At 38.0% G+C, this 18,515-nt stretch overlaps 1 protein-coding gene across 18 annotated transcripts in view; it reads left to right on the forward strand.

The window, feature by feature from the left end:
• ARPP21 (cAMP regulated phosphoprotein 21) overlaps positions 1 to 18,515 on the forward strand; it is a 200,659-nt gene that overhangs the window by 94,473 nt on the left and 87,671 nt on the right. For 15 of the 18 annotated variants that reach the window (XM_082044176.1, XM_082044185.1, XM_082044177.1 and 12 more), the window contains 9 exons: positions 1,341 to 1,509; positions 3,251 to 3,456; positions 3,853 to 3,894; positions 4,294 to 4,335; positions 5,318 to 5,407; positions 9,522 to 9,669; positions 10,874 to 10,952; positions 12,265 to 12,324; positions 13,180 to 13,320. In XM_082044176.1, coding sequence (XP_081900302.1) covers positions 3,289 to 3,456; positions 3,853 to 3,894; positions 4,294 to 4,335; positions 5,318 to 5,407; positions 9,522 to 9,669; positions 10,874 to 10,952; positions 12,265 to 12,324; positions 13,180 to 13,320 — 770 coding nt within the window. In that variant the 5' untranslated portion in view covers positions 1,341 to 1,509; positions 3,251 to 3,288. The remainder of the gene's footprint in view (positions 1 to 1,340; positions 1,510 to 3,250; positions 3,457 to 3,852; positions 3,895 to 4,293; positions 4,336 to 5,317; positions 5,408 to 9,521; positions 9,670 to 10,873; positions 10,953 to 12,264; positions 12,325 to 13,179; positions 13,321 to 18,515) is intronic. The other 3 variants (XM_082044179.1, XM_082044180.1, XM_082044192.1) reach the window with 2 other exon arrangements.

Raw genomic sequence — 18,515 nt, forward strand, 5'->3', positions numbered from 1 at the left:
CATCATGATCCTGTAAATATGTTTGTCAATGAGATAAAAATTCTGAAAATGCCCTGTGAGAAATAACAAAAAAGTGAGTGGGAAGACTGACTTTGTATTACTCTGTACACACATAGTTTATGTTATTCTGTACAAATTATTAAGTGGTTTGAGGAAAAGAAATATGTATATAAATTTGTAGTCTAGCAGTGGTGGTCTGCGTGCTGGTCTCCTCTATGCACCCAGGCTCCCGGAGAGAGCAGGACTTGATTTTTGTGAAAGGCTAATTTCCATTTCTAATGCATTAAATTCAGCTCTTTTAATGTGGTAAGTTCCAGTGCGCTGCCACATACTGCACAGCAATTGCAGCCGTGTGCAATTTCAAGTGTGCCTCAGAATCAAGGAGTCTAATATTGCAGTGAGTTGATTTTCAGTTTTGTTTCCCCGCTCCCAGGTAGAAAGATACATGTTTCCTCCTAATGGCTGTTCTTGTGTATTTGCACTAATTGGTTCAACCGTGATTCATATGCAAGCCTTGAGAAGAGGTGCCTGTTGTTTCGAGACAGTTCGACACATGGCCACAGCTTGTAAATCAGTTCGACTCATCCCAAAAATGCTTCTCTTCTGTCAGATCAGCTACTCAGCTGGCAAACACAAGCCTGATGAACAGCATAAATTGCATAGCTGAGGCAACTCTTTCTTCAGGCTGATTTTCTGAACCATAACCTGGAGATCTCCTTTTTCCTCCTCACACAGTGCCTCAAAAGAAAGTTTTTCTGGTGGCCGTTGTTTGGGGAATAGATTTTCTTCCTTCTTCTATTCTTGATCATTTCAACTTATATTCGGCGTATTAAATGAACATCTCGATTCACTACCCTGGCAAAGGAGGTCACTTTCTAAAAGCACCCACCTAGCTTCTTTTTCAGTTTTTGACTACTGTAATTTTAATTGGAGCAGAAGCCCTAGTTAAATAGCAGGCAGGTACTTTTTCTTCATACCTCATTGATTTCTGTTGGAGCAAACAGATGAGTTTATATATAAATATCTATATATGCTTTTTTTTAATGAAAAGTGCTGGAATTCACTAAAAAAGGTTAAAACTGAAGTGAGTAATCTTCAGTGCATAATGCAATTGTTAATTTTAGCTCCTTGCGTAGGAGCTGTTATGCCTTGAACAGCCGGCTCTAGCCTTCATTAGAGAAGAAGCAGGCAGTTTTGAGACAGGTGGAGTTGGATCAAGCTGTGAAAGTGATTTGCTTGAAGCTGGTCATTAGTGTTAGAAATCTGGTCCTACCTATTGCATCCTTACCTTGTGCCATGATCGTTACCGTTGTTGTTATTTACTTCTCGTCTTTTTCCAGGTTGACTATGATCCGTCAAACTCTCTGAAGGACCAGCATGGAGATTGGCACTCTGAACTGTTAATGGGGACATGGGACTCACGTTGTCATTTATCATTTGCGTGGACTTAACCAGCGACGAGCAACAGAAGACACTAGAAAGACAGTGGGAATTATAGCAGTTTTTCAGGTAAATTACTTTGTTAGTGCACCTGATGAACTCTAAGTGTAATTGTTTTTGTGAGCACCATGCAAGCATGTAGCTGAGATGCAGGGTAATATGCCAGTGAATAACTTGTGCATGTGTGTGCATGTAATCCTTAACAAATTAAGGGTTATTTATCAGAGCAGTTTCAGGTCTTGCCATTCATCCTCGTTTGAATTTTTAGCAAAGCGGTTAGAGTTTCATTTGTAATGGCAGAATAGCCAGTACAATGGGACTTCCTGGGGAGGGTGAGGGAGGAACGAGACCAACCCAAACTTTCACTTGGCTTATGGTGAGCTAATTGGTGATCTTAACATTCCAGCCGGTTTATTTATGAACAGTGTAGCTTCATTTCTTGTGGAATCCACGATCCTTCTTGGATGGGAAGATTATGCAGGGAATGTTTTATTATTTTGTTTGTTTACATTGTCAAAATAAAACCAAAATTTGGAAGAAGTAAGTTCTTAAAACTCAGTACGTCTTGTTTTTTCATTTAAAACATAGCTTAAAAATAAATGAAGGTGAGTGATACCAGGTCTGCTGAATGTTAGTTACAAACTGTAAAAAGAAACATGGCAAAGTGTGGATTTGCTTAACAGCCACTGTTTCATTGTTGAGAAGTGCCAAGGTATTGCAAAAGACCTTTTCTGAAATAAACCCCTTTCTCAATCACAGTTGTTTTTCCTGAAGATGCTTCTTAAGGCAAATGGATGGGGAAAGAAAAGTTAAATTATTCATGAGTCTCATTTAACAATTGATCAGTGGGGGAGGCTTGAAGAGGAGGAAGCTGGGGGGAGAGAGAGAAAGGGAGAGAAAATAATAATAGACTTTAACTTTGAAAAGCCTTTTAAAGCTTCTGTACAACAACCCATTGTGAGCTGAGAGTAAATGCAGTTCAGTTAAGATATCTTCATTAGAAATACCTGCCAAGAGCTTCCTGTAGGATTTTCATAGTGCTGGAGAGTGACATGGGGTTTGGGAAGAGGCTTATGATTTTAATAATGGAGCTGTCAGTTTGATGCCTGAAAATGCTGACCTGGAGAGCTTTATTGCCAAATTTAGATTTCATAGTTATATTGAATTATTGCCTCTTTATATATATATATATATAAAAATATATATATAAGCTGGTAGTACCAGCTTATATATATATATTTTTTAAGCTGGTAGTACCATGGATTTCTGCTATGTACAAAAAACATGGTTGAGTGCTATAAACAGTGTTGTTGCTGATGCTTGGTTTTTATTTCTGTTTGCCTTTTTTTTAAAAAAAAAAAAAAAAGAAAAAAATCTAGAGGAAGGGAGTGCTCAGATGCCGGAGACCTGGAAGTTTGAATGGATCCTTCCTGCCTGGTGTTGCCGGGCTCTGTAGTGGAGAGTCCATCACCGTCCCTGCCTGCACCACTGCTCTTCTCGGGCTGGGCTGAGAGAGTCAGGGTTGGGAAATCGCAGCACCTTGCCTTAAATCTGCTCACCATCAAGACTGTGTAGATCAGAACTCTGCTTGTTTGATCTGACACAATTCTGCTGGTACTCAATATTGTCAATTCAGTACATCTCTTCAGCTGGGGCATACATAGTTTCCCCCTCCTGTGCTGCGCATTTTGGTTCTTTATCAAAGGAAATGAAATTACTTACTTGGAAATTAAAAAATATATATATATACAAAAATTCACCCCCAGTGTTTTTGTGTGTGTGTTTGTGTTGTGATATCTTGACCTTTCAGGTCACCAAATCTTGTTATTTTAATTTCTGTCTGGAAGAATGTCTGAGCAAGGTAAATTGAACGAGGAGACGGCAGAAGAAACTGCAAAAGAGCAGGAGTCTGCTCTCTCTGAAGCTAACCCGGACAACTGTATCCTCAGTAAATCTGAAAGCTCAGAAGTAGAGGAGAAGGAAGAGAAGCTGAGCGATGCCAAGACAGAGCTCCAGGTAAGAAAGGAACAGTGAATGGATACGTTAAATAGCAATGTGTTACCACTGCCTTTCCATTTCTGTGATTGTTTTCATTGTCTACGCTTCCCCTATTATTTCCCTCATAATTTTGAGACTCTATTTTTTCTTTTTTTAAAATTTTATTTATCTTTATTTTTGGTCCTTTTATCTCCCTATAAAATAAATGCTGTTATTTGTTATACCTTTCAAGCTCTTTAGGCTGCTGTCCATGCTATTAATTTTTCTGAGAAGTTAAATCCTAGACGTCTGTGTTAAAGTTTGGTGAAATATTTGACTGTTTTCCCTCTTTGGGGATTTAGAAAACTACCTTGATCTCATGAATTTACAGGTAATACTAATGAATAATTCCTTAATGTGTGGTTTGGTTTGTAGGTGTTACTGCCAACAAAAAGTTGTAATGCAAAGCCTAAGAAGGTAATTTGATAAGAAGACTATCGGATGAGGGGGTTTTAATCCTTTTTGCTCAAACGAAAATAAAAATAAAGGGGGAGACTACAATTTAAGAGGAATTTGGAGAGGGGGAGCATTTACTTAAGTATGCCTTTTCTTACATTTTTATTATATGCAAAATTACAGAACACTGTGCACTGTGTTTTTGTTGTTTATACCTGTTCTTAAAATGAATAAAATGAGCAGAGATGATTCTTGGTTTTCCCTGCTTTCCAGACTGGGTTTGGGGAAGTTGTTTTGCAGTCAACAACTGATTAAAATTTCATTTTAGGAGTCATTTAATCTCTTTGTTTATTGGTAATGCTCTTGCCATGTAGAGTTTCCACTGAAGTGATAACTGCTTCTCTTTTTTGCTATACCCAGAAACGAGGTGCAAATCAGAACCAGCAGAAAAAGAGATCCAAGGTGAGGGTCTGTCTTGTTTTGGAGTTGCGTGTCATGGTAGGATAATGAGTTTCAGTCAGCTGTCTGTCTGCAATTGAAATTATGGCCTTTCGTCACTTACGTGGTGGTTGTTCTTTTTGTTTGTTTGTGTATTATTCTCCCTCCGCTTACCCCATAATCTCGTTGCACAAAGGCAAGGGAGTTCTTCTAGGTGAAACATGTCAGGCTCCTCTTCCTTTATCCATCATACTTCTATGCTGCTGGGCTCACTGTGTGCTTGTGTTAGACAGCATGTGTGCACCACTGGGGAAGGAAAAAGCTTGTTCCTTTTGCTTTAGTAATTAATGTTTTTGCTTGAATTTAATTTTAGCGAACAAATCTAGACATAAGCAGAGACTTACTAGCTCCCTAAGGGAGCCGGTAGGTGAAGGAGCCTCTAGGAACAACAACAAAACCCACAAAAAACAACCCCCTCAAAAAGCAAACAAAAAACCCCCAAACAAACAAAATAAACAAAAAAAACCCACAGCAACCACCCACAAAATATTATTTTTCTAAATGCAGATCCATAAAACTTGCTCATTTTATTGTCTGTGTTCCTTTGATATAACACTACTAGAACAAGGGGGGTGGTGGAGGGGAAACCAACCCAAAACAAGCAAACAAACCCAAGCCTAAATGACAGAAGGAACCTATGAGTTTAACTTCATGTTAGATTACCTTCAGTATTGGATTATCTATTCTTTACTGCTATGATCTTTGCTGGAAATGAGTGAACTGTAGCAGAAATGATTAAAGGCAAAAAGAAACCTAGCACCTCCCCTGTGTGGCAAATGGCTCATTGCTTAGGATCTTTTTCTGTCCCCATCAAAAGCAGATACAATTTTTTTTGGCTGGGTGGGTAGTTGTTATTTGGGATATTTAGGGGCAGCTGATGTGTGCAGCTTATGTGACTTGGGGTCAGTAGTAGTGTTCTCTGGTTTGTTTCCTCTCTCTTATTCAGTCAGGAGCTAAAGGAAAACTTGTCCGGAGTCTTGCTGTGTGTGAAGAGACATCCCCTCGCCCAGGAGCAGAAAATCTTCATGATAATCAGGTATGCTTGCAATCATTGCTGTTAGCTGCATGGTTGCCTTCTATGTTCAAGTTGCATGATTATGTTACTTAATTGGGCATTTAACGATGTCTTTCTTGGGGGAAAAATTACATCCAGCAACGAACACATTTTTATGAAGTTATCTGGTTTAGCGTGAACTTTATTTTTGAAATACTAATTTTATACTATATCACAGGGTGTTGTTTGCTTTTTTTTCCAGACCCCCTGAAAATTTCAGCAAATGGAAAAGAATTCAAAAGAATTCACATTTTAAAATTAAAAAAAATATATATATATAGTAACAATCAAAAAGAATATTAATACGTTCTTTTCTCTAAGGCGATCTCTTTCGAGGCTGCACCAGATACAGTTATGAATATGCTCTGGTTTCTGGTTCCTCTGAGACTCCAGTTCATATAAGTGTCCCCCTTCACATAAAATTCACAGGTCCTTTGCTTTCTGAAATATCTTGATAGAGCCAAGGATGCCTCCTACTGAGTGCCATTTGTTTTTTAAACTCTTGGTGTGAATTTTCCGGTATTGAAAAGCGTGTATTTGCGTTTATCTGTACTGGTAGTGTTGTAGTCCTAGCAGCTGGTAAGAGTTCTGTCCCCTGCACATCTGACCTTGGACAGTAACACTTTTTGTAGGCTAACTTCAAAAAATATGCCAAAAAGCAGAAGTAAAAACCTCAAATACTCTTCTTTGCTTGCCTGGTAAGAGCAAGGCTTAAAAAAACCCAAACCAAACAAAACAGCAAACCCAAAATATCATGAGTACTGCCTATAATTTACAAGATGTGCAAATGAGATCAGCCATCAAGAGAGCTTCAGCAAATGACTTCTTATGAGCTTAGCACAAAAAAAAAAATCACATTTAAGTGTACTTTCTCACCATTTCCTCTATTGACTTGAAACAAAACAAATCCAGCTCTCCTCTTAGCTCATAAGTGTGGAGAGATTTTTCTCTTTTTAAATTTTTTCTGAAAAACCAAAACCCAGGTTGTTTAGCAGGGGGGCATCTACATGTTCTACTGCTCTACAATGATGCTTACGCAGTAGATGAGCAGGTTATTTTATCAGTTGTTCTGTTGTAGGTATACGCTTTCTGCTTAACCTGCGTTACTCGAGATGTGTGACTCTTGTTCTGCTTTCATTTGTATTTTCTATTGTTTAATGGAGAATGAAAAGGAGAATAATATGAAAAGATTGTATTAAGCATCGCATGGTAGTTTATAATGTACTGCACAAGACCTGTATGAAACGTCAGAGAGACTGGCAGGTTTTTGAGGTAAAATCCCTGCCTGGTTTGCACCCCGATGCCAGGCAGAGGAGAGGTTCCTGTTACACGCAGCCTCTGGTCTTACCTGGCTTTGACCAGCCGTGGCAAAGATTTCTTGGACCATATCGAAACATTTATGGGAGATAAAAGGCCTCCTTGGACCCCAGCATCCATTTCCTAAAGACACAATTGGCTTGGTGTATTTAATTAGATAGGAGTAGCACTTTTGCTGTTGCTGACCTTTTACTAATGAATTTGGCTCAGCTTTGCCATGGAAAAGCTGGACCTGCAGGCTCCTCCTTGGACTGGCTGAAGGATACAGGAAGTTTTATGCTAACTGAATTGCTTTGCTTCACTTTAGAGGGGAAAAAGCTTATTTTCAAGTATGGATTTTTTTTAAAATATTATTTTATCTTAATGGTTTACAAAGCACAGGGAATTAATTACCAGAGAATGTACAGTACATTGCCAGAACTACTGAGTTTGGATTGTACTGCAGACTTGATGTTTGTATTTATATCTGAATACTTGCCTTCATTTTCCTGTATAGGGAAAAAAACTTGTTTACCTGTATTACTTGATCTTGAACGCTTACTTGATGGTTCACTATGTCCTTACTTAAAAGGAATGTTGCCTTTAATGTTATACTATTGACCAAGAAGTGTATTATTGCAATTTGAACAGTTATTTTGTTGTTCACTTTACTTTCCCTGTATCAATGTATTTATAAACATTGTATTTTATTATTGAGAAAAATCAATAAAAATCTAAGAAAATACACAGTAGCTTGCTTTCCCGACTCTACAGCCCTTTCGTGTGTTTATTCAGTGCAGATATATAAGTATTATGTTATATGTAAGACAGTATCTACTGTATGTTCATATATGTGCTTATGTGTAAAGTCTGTCGTTTTCCTTTTCGTAAGTGCATTTTAACAACCACTGCAAAGGGTTAGGATTAATGTCCTGGGAACAGCATGGCCAGTTACATTTTTCTCCTGTTTTGAAAAGTTAGCGGCACAGTCCCTTTGCTCGGGGTAGTGCAGGGAGTCTCAGTTATCCCTCGGGGTCTTTTGGTAGTGGTTGATTCAAAGTTTGTTGTTTGAATGAGAAAATGAACTGCCCTTGGAAGTGGAAGAAAGCAGGCAGAACGTAAGTCCTCTAAGTACAACTGAGCAGGCTAGCAAACATTTTCTTATCTATCCTTACCTCAAATGACCAGGAGTTCCCACTCTTTCCCTCTGTATGCTTAGTTTTTCACCAATAGTGTCAGCCAAATCTACCAGAAGTAGGGGATAAGGATGGTAGTTCAGGCTAAGTTTTGGCTCTAGGGCTTTGTTTCTCTTTTATAGTGCTTTTCATCTCAAGTCTTTTGTGCCACATTTGAACCTCACAAAAAGTCGATAATGATTAAGCTGAGAAATGGCCCAATTTCTGTCTTACTGTGGCATGTTTATGCTGATACCTCGTTCTGTTAGGATCTTGTCTTACATGTGTTGTGGTGGCTGATTTGTAGTTCTTTAAAAAATTCAGAAACATAAAATATAACTCTGGAAAGCAACTTTTGAAATTATAATGGTCTGGTTGCTTTAAAAAAGAAAAAAAAAAGAAACCCCTGACTTAGTTTTTTTTAATTCATCTTTTGGTATGCTAGTATTCTCTGAAAAATTGTGAAGGAAGGGAATTTGCTAGCCTTCAAGAAACTCTGATTTCTCCAGTACGGGTGAATTTGGTTTTCATTAACATTCTGCCAAAAAAAATTATCACGCATGCAGGACTCTATTAAGAAAACTGCATTACCAGGGAGTTTCACGAAGTTTAACTCAAATGTGTGTTTTTATGCTACTTAAGCCTATAGTGTTATTTGGCCATTTTTTTCTTCAAAAGAATATGAACATAAGAAGTATGCTTCGTTCAATTTTGTCCAACCAGATTGGTATTTCTTCAGGTATATAAATTATGCCGTGGTTCAAAATAAAACAATTTGTATTTTGTTAAAACAAAGCAAATATAAAGTGATCTTGTAAGCCAGGAAATAGCAAGTTCTTTAGAGCAAATTGGAAAACACAAACCAGCTTAAATTCTCAGTTTAATTAAGTTTTTAAAGCTGAAGCATGCTTTCAAAGGGGCTCATGGTCTCTGAAATGCTGAGGTTTTGAGGATACTTGTGGTGCCTTGGAGAAATTCACTTACCACGACTTGTTTGAAAAATGCAGTGCACATTTCACCCCTTTTGCTAAAGGCATGTTTGCATATATCTTTAGATACGAAGTACCTGATAAGTTAGTAAGCCCTCTTATATACAACTGAGTTTAGAATTTGGCACAGTCTTCTACTGTCAGAGCCTGAAAGCTCAGTCTCGCTGATACTGTGCTTACATGTGCAAAATAGTTAATATGAACCTGCAGGATTTTTTAGGGAGGGGAGAGAAGTTATATTTTCTAGACATTTATCCATTGATGGTCATTTAACGTGTACTGATTAAATTGATTGAATTAGAGAATTGCTTAAGAAAGCCAATATAAAATTTATTTCACTGGTCTAATAAGCCTTAAGTGAGAATTACTGAATTGTAGAATAATATAGTACCTTTAATGTAGGTAGACTGAAAGTTTATAGGATTAAAATATTAGGGAAGAAATACACTTACTACTAGAATTTGGCCTCTAAAATGTCATTATACTCCTGGAAAAATCATTTTTCAAATAGGAAAGAAATGTATCTGGCTTCAGCTTTTCTAGCTACACATAGTTTAATGCAAATCTCTGCAGGTTGGAAGCCATGGGAAGCCTACTGAATCTGGCCCTGAATTTATCTCTCTTTTTTCCCAACAGGAATCAATCCAACTACAGCTTTCAAGTTTTCCTAGCTTGCAAGAAGAAGATAAATCTAATAAAGATGACTCTGAGAAAGAAAAAGAGAAGGATAAAAATAAAGAAAAAGATAAAAACAGTGAAAAAAAGATCAGAATGTTATCAAAAGGTGAACTTAAAAATATTAAAATTGTTATAGTTACTGTTATAAAAATGATTGTGTTTTTATAAGCATGCATATCTTTGTGTATAATTAAACAGAAGTGTTTTCATATATTAAGAAAATTCAGAACCTGAAATGCATATTCACGAGAGCGTTTTTTGTTACAAACATTGGGCTTTGAAAGTGAAGAAACCTTCTAAACCGAGGTTTGGTATTGCAGGGTATTAGTTTTCTTTAATGTAAAATAGGTCTTCTGAATACTTTACCGTGTTGGTATAAACACATATATATGTAAATATATGTGTGATTATAAAAGAAGTGTAAGACTCTAGTATGCTTTTTTTCTCTAGATTGATGCATATATTGGCATGTCATTTGTGCAATGTTGGAGAATTCTCATGGAGATTTTCTCTTAAATGCTCTAAGGAAATCCATCCATGGCATTTAGCCTGCATTGCAATCCACTTTATCACCTACTAAGCATTCTTCAGAAAAGATTTTGTATCTAAATTTGGTATTAAAAAAAAAATCTCATCTATGGTACAAAGTTGCATTGTAATCTCTTAAAAATAATAATTGCCTACCTGGGGTGTGGATCCGCAGCTGGTGTGAATTGTCAGTTGGCTTCAATGGAGCTCTCACAGTTCACGCCAGCTTGGGGATCTGTGTGTACTTTTGAGTCAGGTGATATGGCAATGCTGAAAAATTAATTCTGACTTCTGTCACGCATCCCTATTACCTGCCCACTCTCAGGCGTCACTAGATTTCAGTCTGTTAATGCAAATAGAATTCCCACTGGCACGATGCTTCATTTCCCATGTGTACAGCATATATTAAGTGATGCAAAGAGACATTGATGAATAAAAGTTTTTTTTTTTTTTAATTTAAAAAGAAATTATTTAGTGGTTTAAAGGAAGAACTTGATAGAGTCTTGATTGGCATTTAAGTGATTTTTCAAATGACAAGCACTTTCTGTCAGTGTCTAGTTTTGATGCCGTGTTCTCAGTAGAACAGTACAGAGGAATCAAGAAAATCCACCCAGTGCATCTGAGTGTGGGTCTTTCTTGGTTGAACTCCAAATGAACATTTTCTTTCGGAGCATATGCTTTCGGATTGTTGTTGGAAAATTGATTTTGATTTATAGCATAGGTTAATCCTAACTATTGAAATGAAATAAATGAGTGTGGGGGTGTTTGTTTTTATTTTTCAGATTGCAGTCAAGAGTATACAGACTCAACAGGCATAGATTTGCATGAGTTTCTCATTAATACATTAAAGAATAACCCCAGGTAGGTATTTTCTGCTTTAGAGCTGACACTCTGAAATTACACCTGGTAATCTTCAAGTTCTGTAACTGTATACTATGTTTTATTAGTTCTGGAGATGGTTATGAGGGAAAATGTAAAGGAGGTAGGCTGTTAACTAAGCAAAAAGCTATAAAAAGTCATCAGCTTCTCCCCTCTTCAGTCACCCATTGCTTAATTTCACTTTCAATGACATCTGGTCTTTGTCCTTACCTTCTTTGCATATAGCTCTACATGATTTTAGCAGTAATATAACTACTGCAGTTGGAGACTTGTGTATGAATATAAAGTAGCTTTCTTTTGGCAGTGCTGTACACAATTAAAATCCCGTGCACAGTGCCAAATTCTGCTCTTGGTATTCCCATAGTTTTCATTTGGAGCAGCAAGCTCATCTCATCGTTAAATTTGCAGCTAAATGTCCAAGGAAGGATCTGTAATGTTTTTATGTGTTGTGATTTTCTATGTTCATTTTAATTGAATCTGTTAAATAGGTACCACATAATTCTGCAATTATAGGAGAACTAGGAATAATTGGATACCTAACAGCTTGCATAACCTCTTGTATAGATGACGGAAGGTCCTTGAATTGCTTTATCTGCACAAAATGAGAAAGTTCAAGAGAAATAAGGAGTGATAGACTCTCTCAGGCTTAGAAATAAATGTATATGTGGGAATATGCTGGGGGAATTTTTGAATGTTTTTGGCATAAGAGTGGTGCGGAAAAGGAACATCTGAGACCTTCCAGTTAAAACCAGAGCATTTTGACTGAGAAATGCTGTGGCTTTGCCTCCTGGCAGCCATAATTCAAAGGAGTTGTTCTCCATTGTGCTCTCTCTAACAAATTAGATGTGACCAGTCTTCTCGCCTGCAGATCAATGCCTCGTGGAAGGTCTGTCTCAAACAAAATGCTGAAAATGTCTGTGGTAGCAGCTCTCCTTATGAAAGAGTTAGGTTAGCTGGAAATTTCATTTTCCTTCAAAAAAGTGTGAAAAAGGACCAAAGCGTTCCATAGCAGTCAGAGTCTTTCTGTGCAAGGTGTTGATCACAACCAGGTGTGGCTGGAAGCCCTCTCAGATCTTAAGCTCAAGAGCTTAAGGAAGAGCTAAATCTGTCACATATGTCAACAAAGCAGGCTGCAGTCTTCTCCAAATGCACCAGGGCAAAGCACATTTAATTTTTAATCAAGGTGGCTGACAATACTTGCAAAATTGCTTTAAAAACAATGAGATATTCATTTATTCATCTGAAAAGTCTGTTTGTAGTTGAGGCTACAAATCCTTGCATTTCTTTTTGACAGGGACAGAATGATACTCTTGAAAATGGAACAGGAAATCATTGATTTTATTAGTGACAACAAGTAAGTCAAGTTCCCTGCTTGGTTATTAAGTCACGTGTGCATGTAGCAACACAAGCTGTGTGAGGGATACGCTCATATGGACCACGGTGTTCCTGAGTGCTCTTACTGGCACACTGCAAGATCAGGCTTTTATTTCCTAACACATGGTGGTACTGCTTAAAATACAGTAGATGTAAACAAACAGAAACCTTTTGCGTTTTGCTATGTCAGAAATTTTCAGTCGCTTCCACTGGCTCATCTCATTAGGTGCAAAAGTAAAGCTTTCGGTACAGAGAACAGTCAGTTTCCCTGGGTGCTATGCTATTCTAATGTATTGAAAAACAACACTGAACTTGGGTGGAGGGATTCTCGCTACTACATGCTCTTGATAATAAAACTTTAAAATAATAGAGTTAGAATAGGTGCAGAAGTTATGCTGATGGAAAATAGATGCTTTGTCAGTAAGAGAAAAAAAAGGAATATTTACCAACCCAGATCCTTCCAGCATCGCCCTACATCTGACCTTTGGGAAAAAGGCAGAAAGCTGTTGTCAGTGTCTCAGCAAATCTGCAGGATTGTTTGTGTGTGGGGCTGGAGTTGAGTTCTTTCCAATATACGGAATACTCAGTCAGTGCCATGAAGTGTGAGCTTTGTTTGTTCCAACATAGCACATAGAAATATGCTTATGAGAACCTCAAAATAGAATTCCTTTCTCTTGTCTGCCCTTTTGTAGCAGACATTTATATGTAAATGCACGAAGGAGAAGTTTTCAGTTAGATTTCTGTCCACTGAATTATCCAATGTATTGCTATTTTCATTTAATTATAGCTCAGAGGGAAATGTAATTATCAGTGTGATTTGTTTTCTTTTTTCCAGTAATCACTATAAAAAGTTCCCTCAGATGTCATCCTATCAGAGGATGTTAGTGCACAGAGTGGCAGCTTACTTTGGAATGGATCACAATGTGGATCAGACTGGAAAATCTGTAATTATCAACAAGACCAGCAATACAAGAATGTAAGTAGCAACACTGCTGTGTTTTCCCTTGTTCCCTTTCACAAGAGCTGGTTTGTACCATAACTGTGTGGCGTAATTCCTTTTTTCTTTTTGTTAGCAAGAGTGGGTGTTGTTTATCCCTTTCTGGGGTGGGAGGGAAGGACAGGGCTAGCATTGTGAGGTTATTTAAGGGATATGAAGATGCACAAGGAGAAATCAACCCAATTTGTCTCTTGCAAGAAACTTAACACAGTACGTTGCAATGTTTCTTTCCCTGAATCCTTGATGCCACCACTTTGCTACGGAAATGGGCTCATTGCTGTATATGTCACCTGATACCATGTGGCTGTACTCCTAAATAACCCCAGCAACATATTTGGAAGATTGTCTCTTCCCTTGTTCTGGCTCTCCCTGCTTCAGAAGGCATTTTCTGCCCAACCTGGTTATTTAGGATTTAGTTCCCCTCCACCCCCTGCCACCATTCGTTCCCTTTTCCTCCTCTTTTCATCTCCTGGTTCCACTTTATTTTCTCTTCAAATCTCATCATTTGACCACAGAGTTTTTGTGGGATATAAATCCCTTCTGATGGTTCAAATGCATTGCAAAATTCTTGGCAGGTTAAACTTATGCTGGCATGCTCTATACTCTCCTCTGTGAACCTGTATAAATCTAGCAAAAGCTTGATATCAAGTTCCCTGGCTAATTCAGCAAAGATACAGTCATGTATCCTTGCCTGATCAACATCACTTGTTCTGTTGAGTGCCACGTGTGTATTAACTGTTATGGAACCATAGCCTTCCTCTCCCTCTTTACCTATCAGCTACATAATGAAGGGGAAGTAATTACAACTGGGTAATGAAGTTTTGGTATCTGCTATTGGAACAGGAAAGCCACATTTGAAAATTGTGTACTTCCTGTATTCAATTACTGTGAGAAATAAAAACAATTATTTCATTTGCATATCCAGCAGTTAGGTGTCTTACTTAGATGCAGTTGCAAAGGGTCTTTTTCTTTTTTAATGTTATTATCTTCTTTAGAAAGCTAGAGGAACTACCTGCAAGATCAAAACCTGAGCCAAACACATTGACGTTTGTTGTTTCACGGAGCCCTGACAATTCTCTGTGTGTGTGACGTAAATTTAAGATCATGGACAAATTATTTTAGATCCTTTTCATGGGCTATCCCTGAGATATTCAGACATTTGTAAAATAACACTTGGACATTAATTTTTAAAGGTTTGAAGAAAGCATGCACTGACAGTCTGATTGTCAGGAGTCTAGAAAACTACAGTAGCTCAATAGTTAAAATTAATACTGAGGCTGCTAAGGCTTAGCCTCAGGGTCTGGTCATACCTGCCCCTGTGCAAGGACTATGTTTGGGTATGAATAAGAAGAAGCTGGGTGTGCAGCAAACCAGTGTTCATTTTTGAGCTGTAAATGATTAAAAAAAAATAGTCTCCTCTTAAACAAAAGACAGTCAATCATATTTGAATACTTTTTAGGCAGTCCTTGATCTTTACAGTTCTCTCTTTTCTGTTCCTGTCTGTGTCACCTCTGCGGTGCACCAGCTGCTACAGATCTTTCCTCACAGCATTGCTTTCTCCTGGTTGACTTGATAATGCGATAATATCACATTAATATCTGGTAACACCTTGCTCAGTTGTGTCTATGCATCACAAAGATGTGTAGCACTGGAAGCACTGTTGGAAATGCTTGCACAACACTTCTGGAGAGGACGCTGAAGTCTTCAGCAATCAAAACTTCATCTGAGTGCTCTGGTGAAGCTGTGGCTTCTTGTGTGGTGCCAGGCATGAGCTGGCAACCGTGTGGGCAAACTCAGCGGGCAGGATGCTGCAGGGGTATAATGGATCGAATGACCCTTTCAGTTGTGGTCTTGCAAGCTGGAGGTGAGGCATGGAGCCAGACAGCTGAGTTCTGACAACGTTTCTCTGTAGATCTTCTAGAAATAAAAACAGGGCTTTGCCCCGCTGTTGGCTGAGTACAGCTGTTCTGTAAGCACCACACAAACTGCAGATTTTTTTCCCTTCTGCAGTGATTTGGTGGTAGGTAACTGGATTATATGAAGCTTGTATTGCATCATGGTGCTCCCAGAGTGTTATTTACTTTATTTTGATACTGCTGCAAAATAAATCTTTGAGAAGTAGCTCTTTCTTTTCATAACTGGAGGAGATGGCATGGTTTGTGGTGGTTGTTTTTTTAGTTTTTTGTTTTTTTAAAATGGCTCTGGCTCTGACAGAAAATAGGTTGTTATTATCCAGCTTGAATAAGGGCTGATGAGATTTTATTATCCACAGCAAATATTGTGTAAGTTCCACATCTGAAAGCATCTAATGTGATTTCATGTGTTCCGCATTTCACTACTCTCAGAGGAGACAATTTTGTGTGGTTCAGAATCAACACCAAGTACTGGGAGTGTGTTGACTCTATTAATTACTGCTTGGGCAGTATCCAGAATACTGGAGAATCTAGAGAGCAGCTGAAACACTGTTCAACGTGGTTATGCTGTAAGCCTGAGCCTTGATAGTTTTATGCGAATTTATGGAGAGGCCCCGTAGGCGGATATTCTGAAGTTTCGCATTTTGACAGTAAATTATCTCTTCATGGCATATGGTTTCCAAAGTACTTTAGCTGCATACTGTGGAGAGAGAAGAATAGTCTTGCATATTCAAGAATTCATAAATTCTGCACTGGCTGTGACTTGTGTGTGTGTGTGTGCCTGTTTAGGAAGAGCATATGACTTTGCGGAGTCACCAGGTGGGCTTTGAATAAGCACTGTGTGGCTTATTTCTCTGGCTGAGTGAAGGTTTGTGTCACATCTCTGTGCACACTTGCAGATGATGAGTTGTTCCCTGGCTCCAGGCAGTGAGGTGCATTTGTCCTGTTCAGCAGAGATCTCTCGTTCTGGCTGCCCACAGGTGCTTGGAGGCACAATTGTCAGGGGAGTTAATGGCTTTGAGATGAATGGGCTGGTGCGGAAAATCTGGTAACAGTGCTACTTGTAGAGGTGCTGTGACAACGCTGCCTTAGAGGTGGTGCAGTATGGAGTAGGGTCTGTCAAACAGGGAACTAGTATATGAAAGGAGTGGGTGGGGACATTTAATTTCTTTCATCAGTTGGCCATCTTAGGGCAACATCTGTTTCCTTCTGTGCACCTGTGCCTTTACAAAAATACCCGCTTTTTGAGGGCTTAGAATTTGAGAAAGTGCTTATTGAAGAGGTTGCAGGTGGAAGGAGGGCTGTGGCTTGTCTGGCCAACAATGCTGCTTTATAGAGAGGGAAAGACGATGTTAAAAATGCACTCAGAGTCTAATATCTCTGGGTTTGCCATCCTGGAGCTTTAGTAAACTCTTGGTGAAGTCTCTCTTAAAACTATAGTCAGACCACAATGACGATTCTGCAGTCTGAAGACTATTTCTGATGAGGAGCTTAATCTAAGGTGCCTTTTTTTGTTGTTTTTAATTTTATTGGAATGTGAACAAGTCATTCCGGTTTTGAAGCTTTTTTTATGAAATGAAATGAAATTTTGAACCACAGAGAAGTGACCTCAGCTACCCAAGTGTTTTTTTAACCTTCATAAAGTTGTCTCCACTCTAGCTCTCATTACAGAACACTGGATTTTAAAAACAAATTATTTTTCCATATATTTTTTGAAATTAAGACTAGGTTAAAAAAGGAGAATAAATATAATTTTTCATGGTCTCATATCTTACAAAGTCCTGCCTAACTAAATTGTCCAACTTTTAAAAATCTTGTTCTCAGCAGTATATATGAGAAAAGTAAATCAGGAAATGAAGGAGGGGGTTTTTGTTATTGTTTTGTTTTTGTAGTCAAAGACTTCCAATACTGCTTAAAAAGGGAAGTCTACTTTGTTCAGTATGGAACTGCTCTTGTGTCACCATTGTGGTGTATATTTGTCTGTCATCTGTGTCTGCCTGTCATCTATCTAAAGATATACTGAAATGTATAGGGAACTTAAGGCAGTGAAATATGATATAAACAGAAATTTGGAATTGAGGCAATATGTTAGGGCATCCCAAGCTGGAGAAAGAAAGAAAAGTTTATGTACCACCTTCTATTCTTCATAGTTTTTATCAAACATCTGGAAGTACTTCTGAGCTTTTTGCACATTTGCTCTTATTATCAATTCAGTCAGATTCATTCATTTGATTATCTGCAGATAGGTGGGAGAAATGTAGAGGAAGTGTGTTTGATGTGCTTGGTAAATGAAAAGGGTTTTCATTTGGTTGAGATCATCACCCATGTGAAAAGTATGTCTGTACTACAACCCACGCAAGCATTCGTGTACATTTTTATATAAGTGTGAGTGGCAGGGCTCATCAGAATTGAGAAGGTAGAGTGCTTAGAATATATAAGGTTGTATTTAGACATTTTCATACATTCTGAGGGTGTAACATATCTACTAATACTCATATATTCAGTTATGACTAATTTTTTTTCAAGAGCATCATGAGTTATGATTCTTGTAATTTTTACTTTTCTTCTTACTCTGTTAATATGTAAATGTTAATGTATTACTGGCCCAGCTGGAAGGTTTTTAGTGCCTTTGAGATGCGTCAAAAACCTTGGGCAATACTGAGATGTTCTGTGTGTTACAGGAGTTCCTTATAATCAGGGACTGAATTGTATCACCAGGAGGAGACATCATGTATAGTATGTATGTTGAATAACCTACAAGACCTTCATAGTTATGTCATACAATCTGTGCTATTCTGTCTCCTCTGTGTAAGAGTGTTTTGAATCACAAACAGAGAAGAAAAGTTCTCATTAGGTTTCTGTTGTGTATATACTGAGTGATCTCGTTGTAGTTAACTTCTATGCTAGTAGAGGTGTGGTGTGCCAATTTCACTATCTTAAGAATCTGAACTTTGGTACAGCATCCTACAGACATATCTGTAAAATAGCATTCACCGAACATTGGCAGTTTCAATGAGGAATAGTTTATAGTGCCAAGAGCACTTCCTTGAGATGCCAAGTACTTTTGAAGCTTTCAAAAAAGTATGCCTTTCCCATTGGCTGAATAATGTATTCAGTGTAAATGACTTTAGTTTCTTTATGCAGTTGTTTGAGGATGGGAAAAATGGGACATTTTCCACATGCAATCGGAAACAGGTCTTTTTTAGTTAGCGATATGGTGGTAGTTACAACTGTGTACCTGAACACATTTATCTTATTTTT

This window comes from Streptopelia decaocto, assembly GCF_964273445.1.
Source record: "Streptopelia decaocto genome assembly, chromosome: 2".
NCBI lineage: Eukaryota > Metazoa > Chordata > Aves > Columbiformes > Columbidae > Streptopelia > Streptopelia decaocto.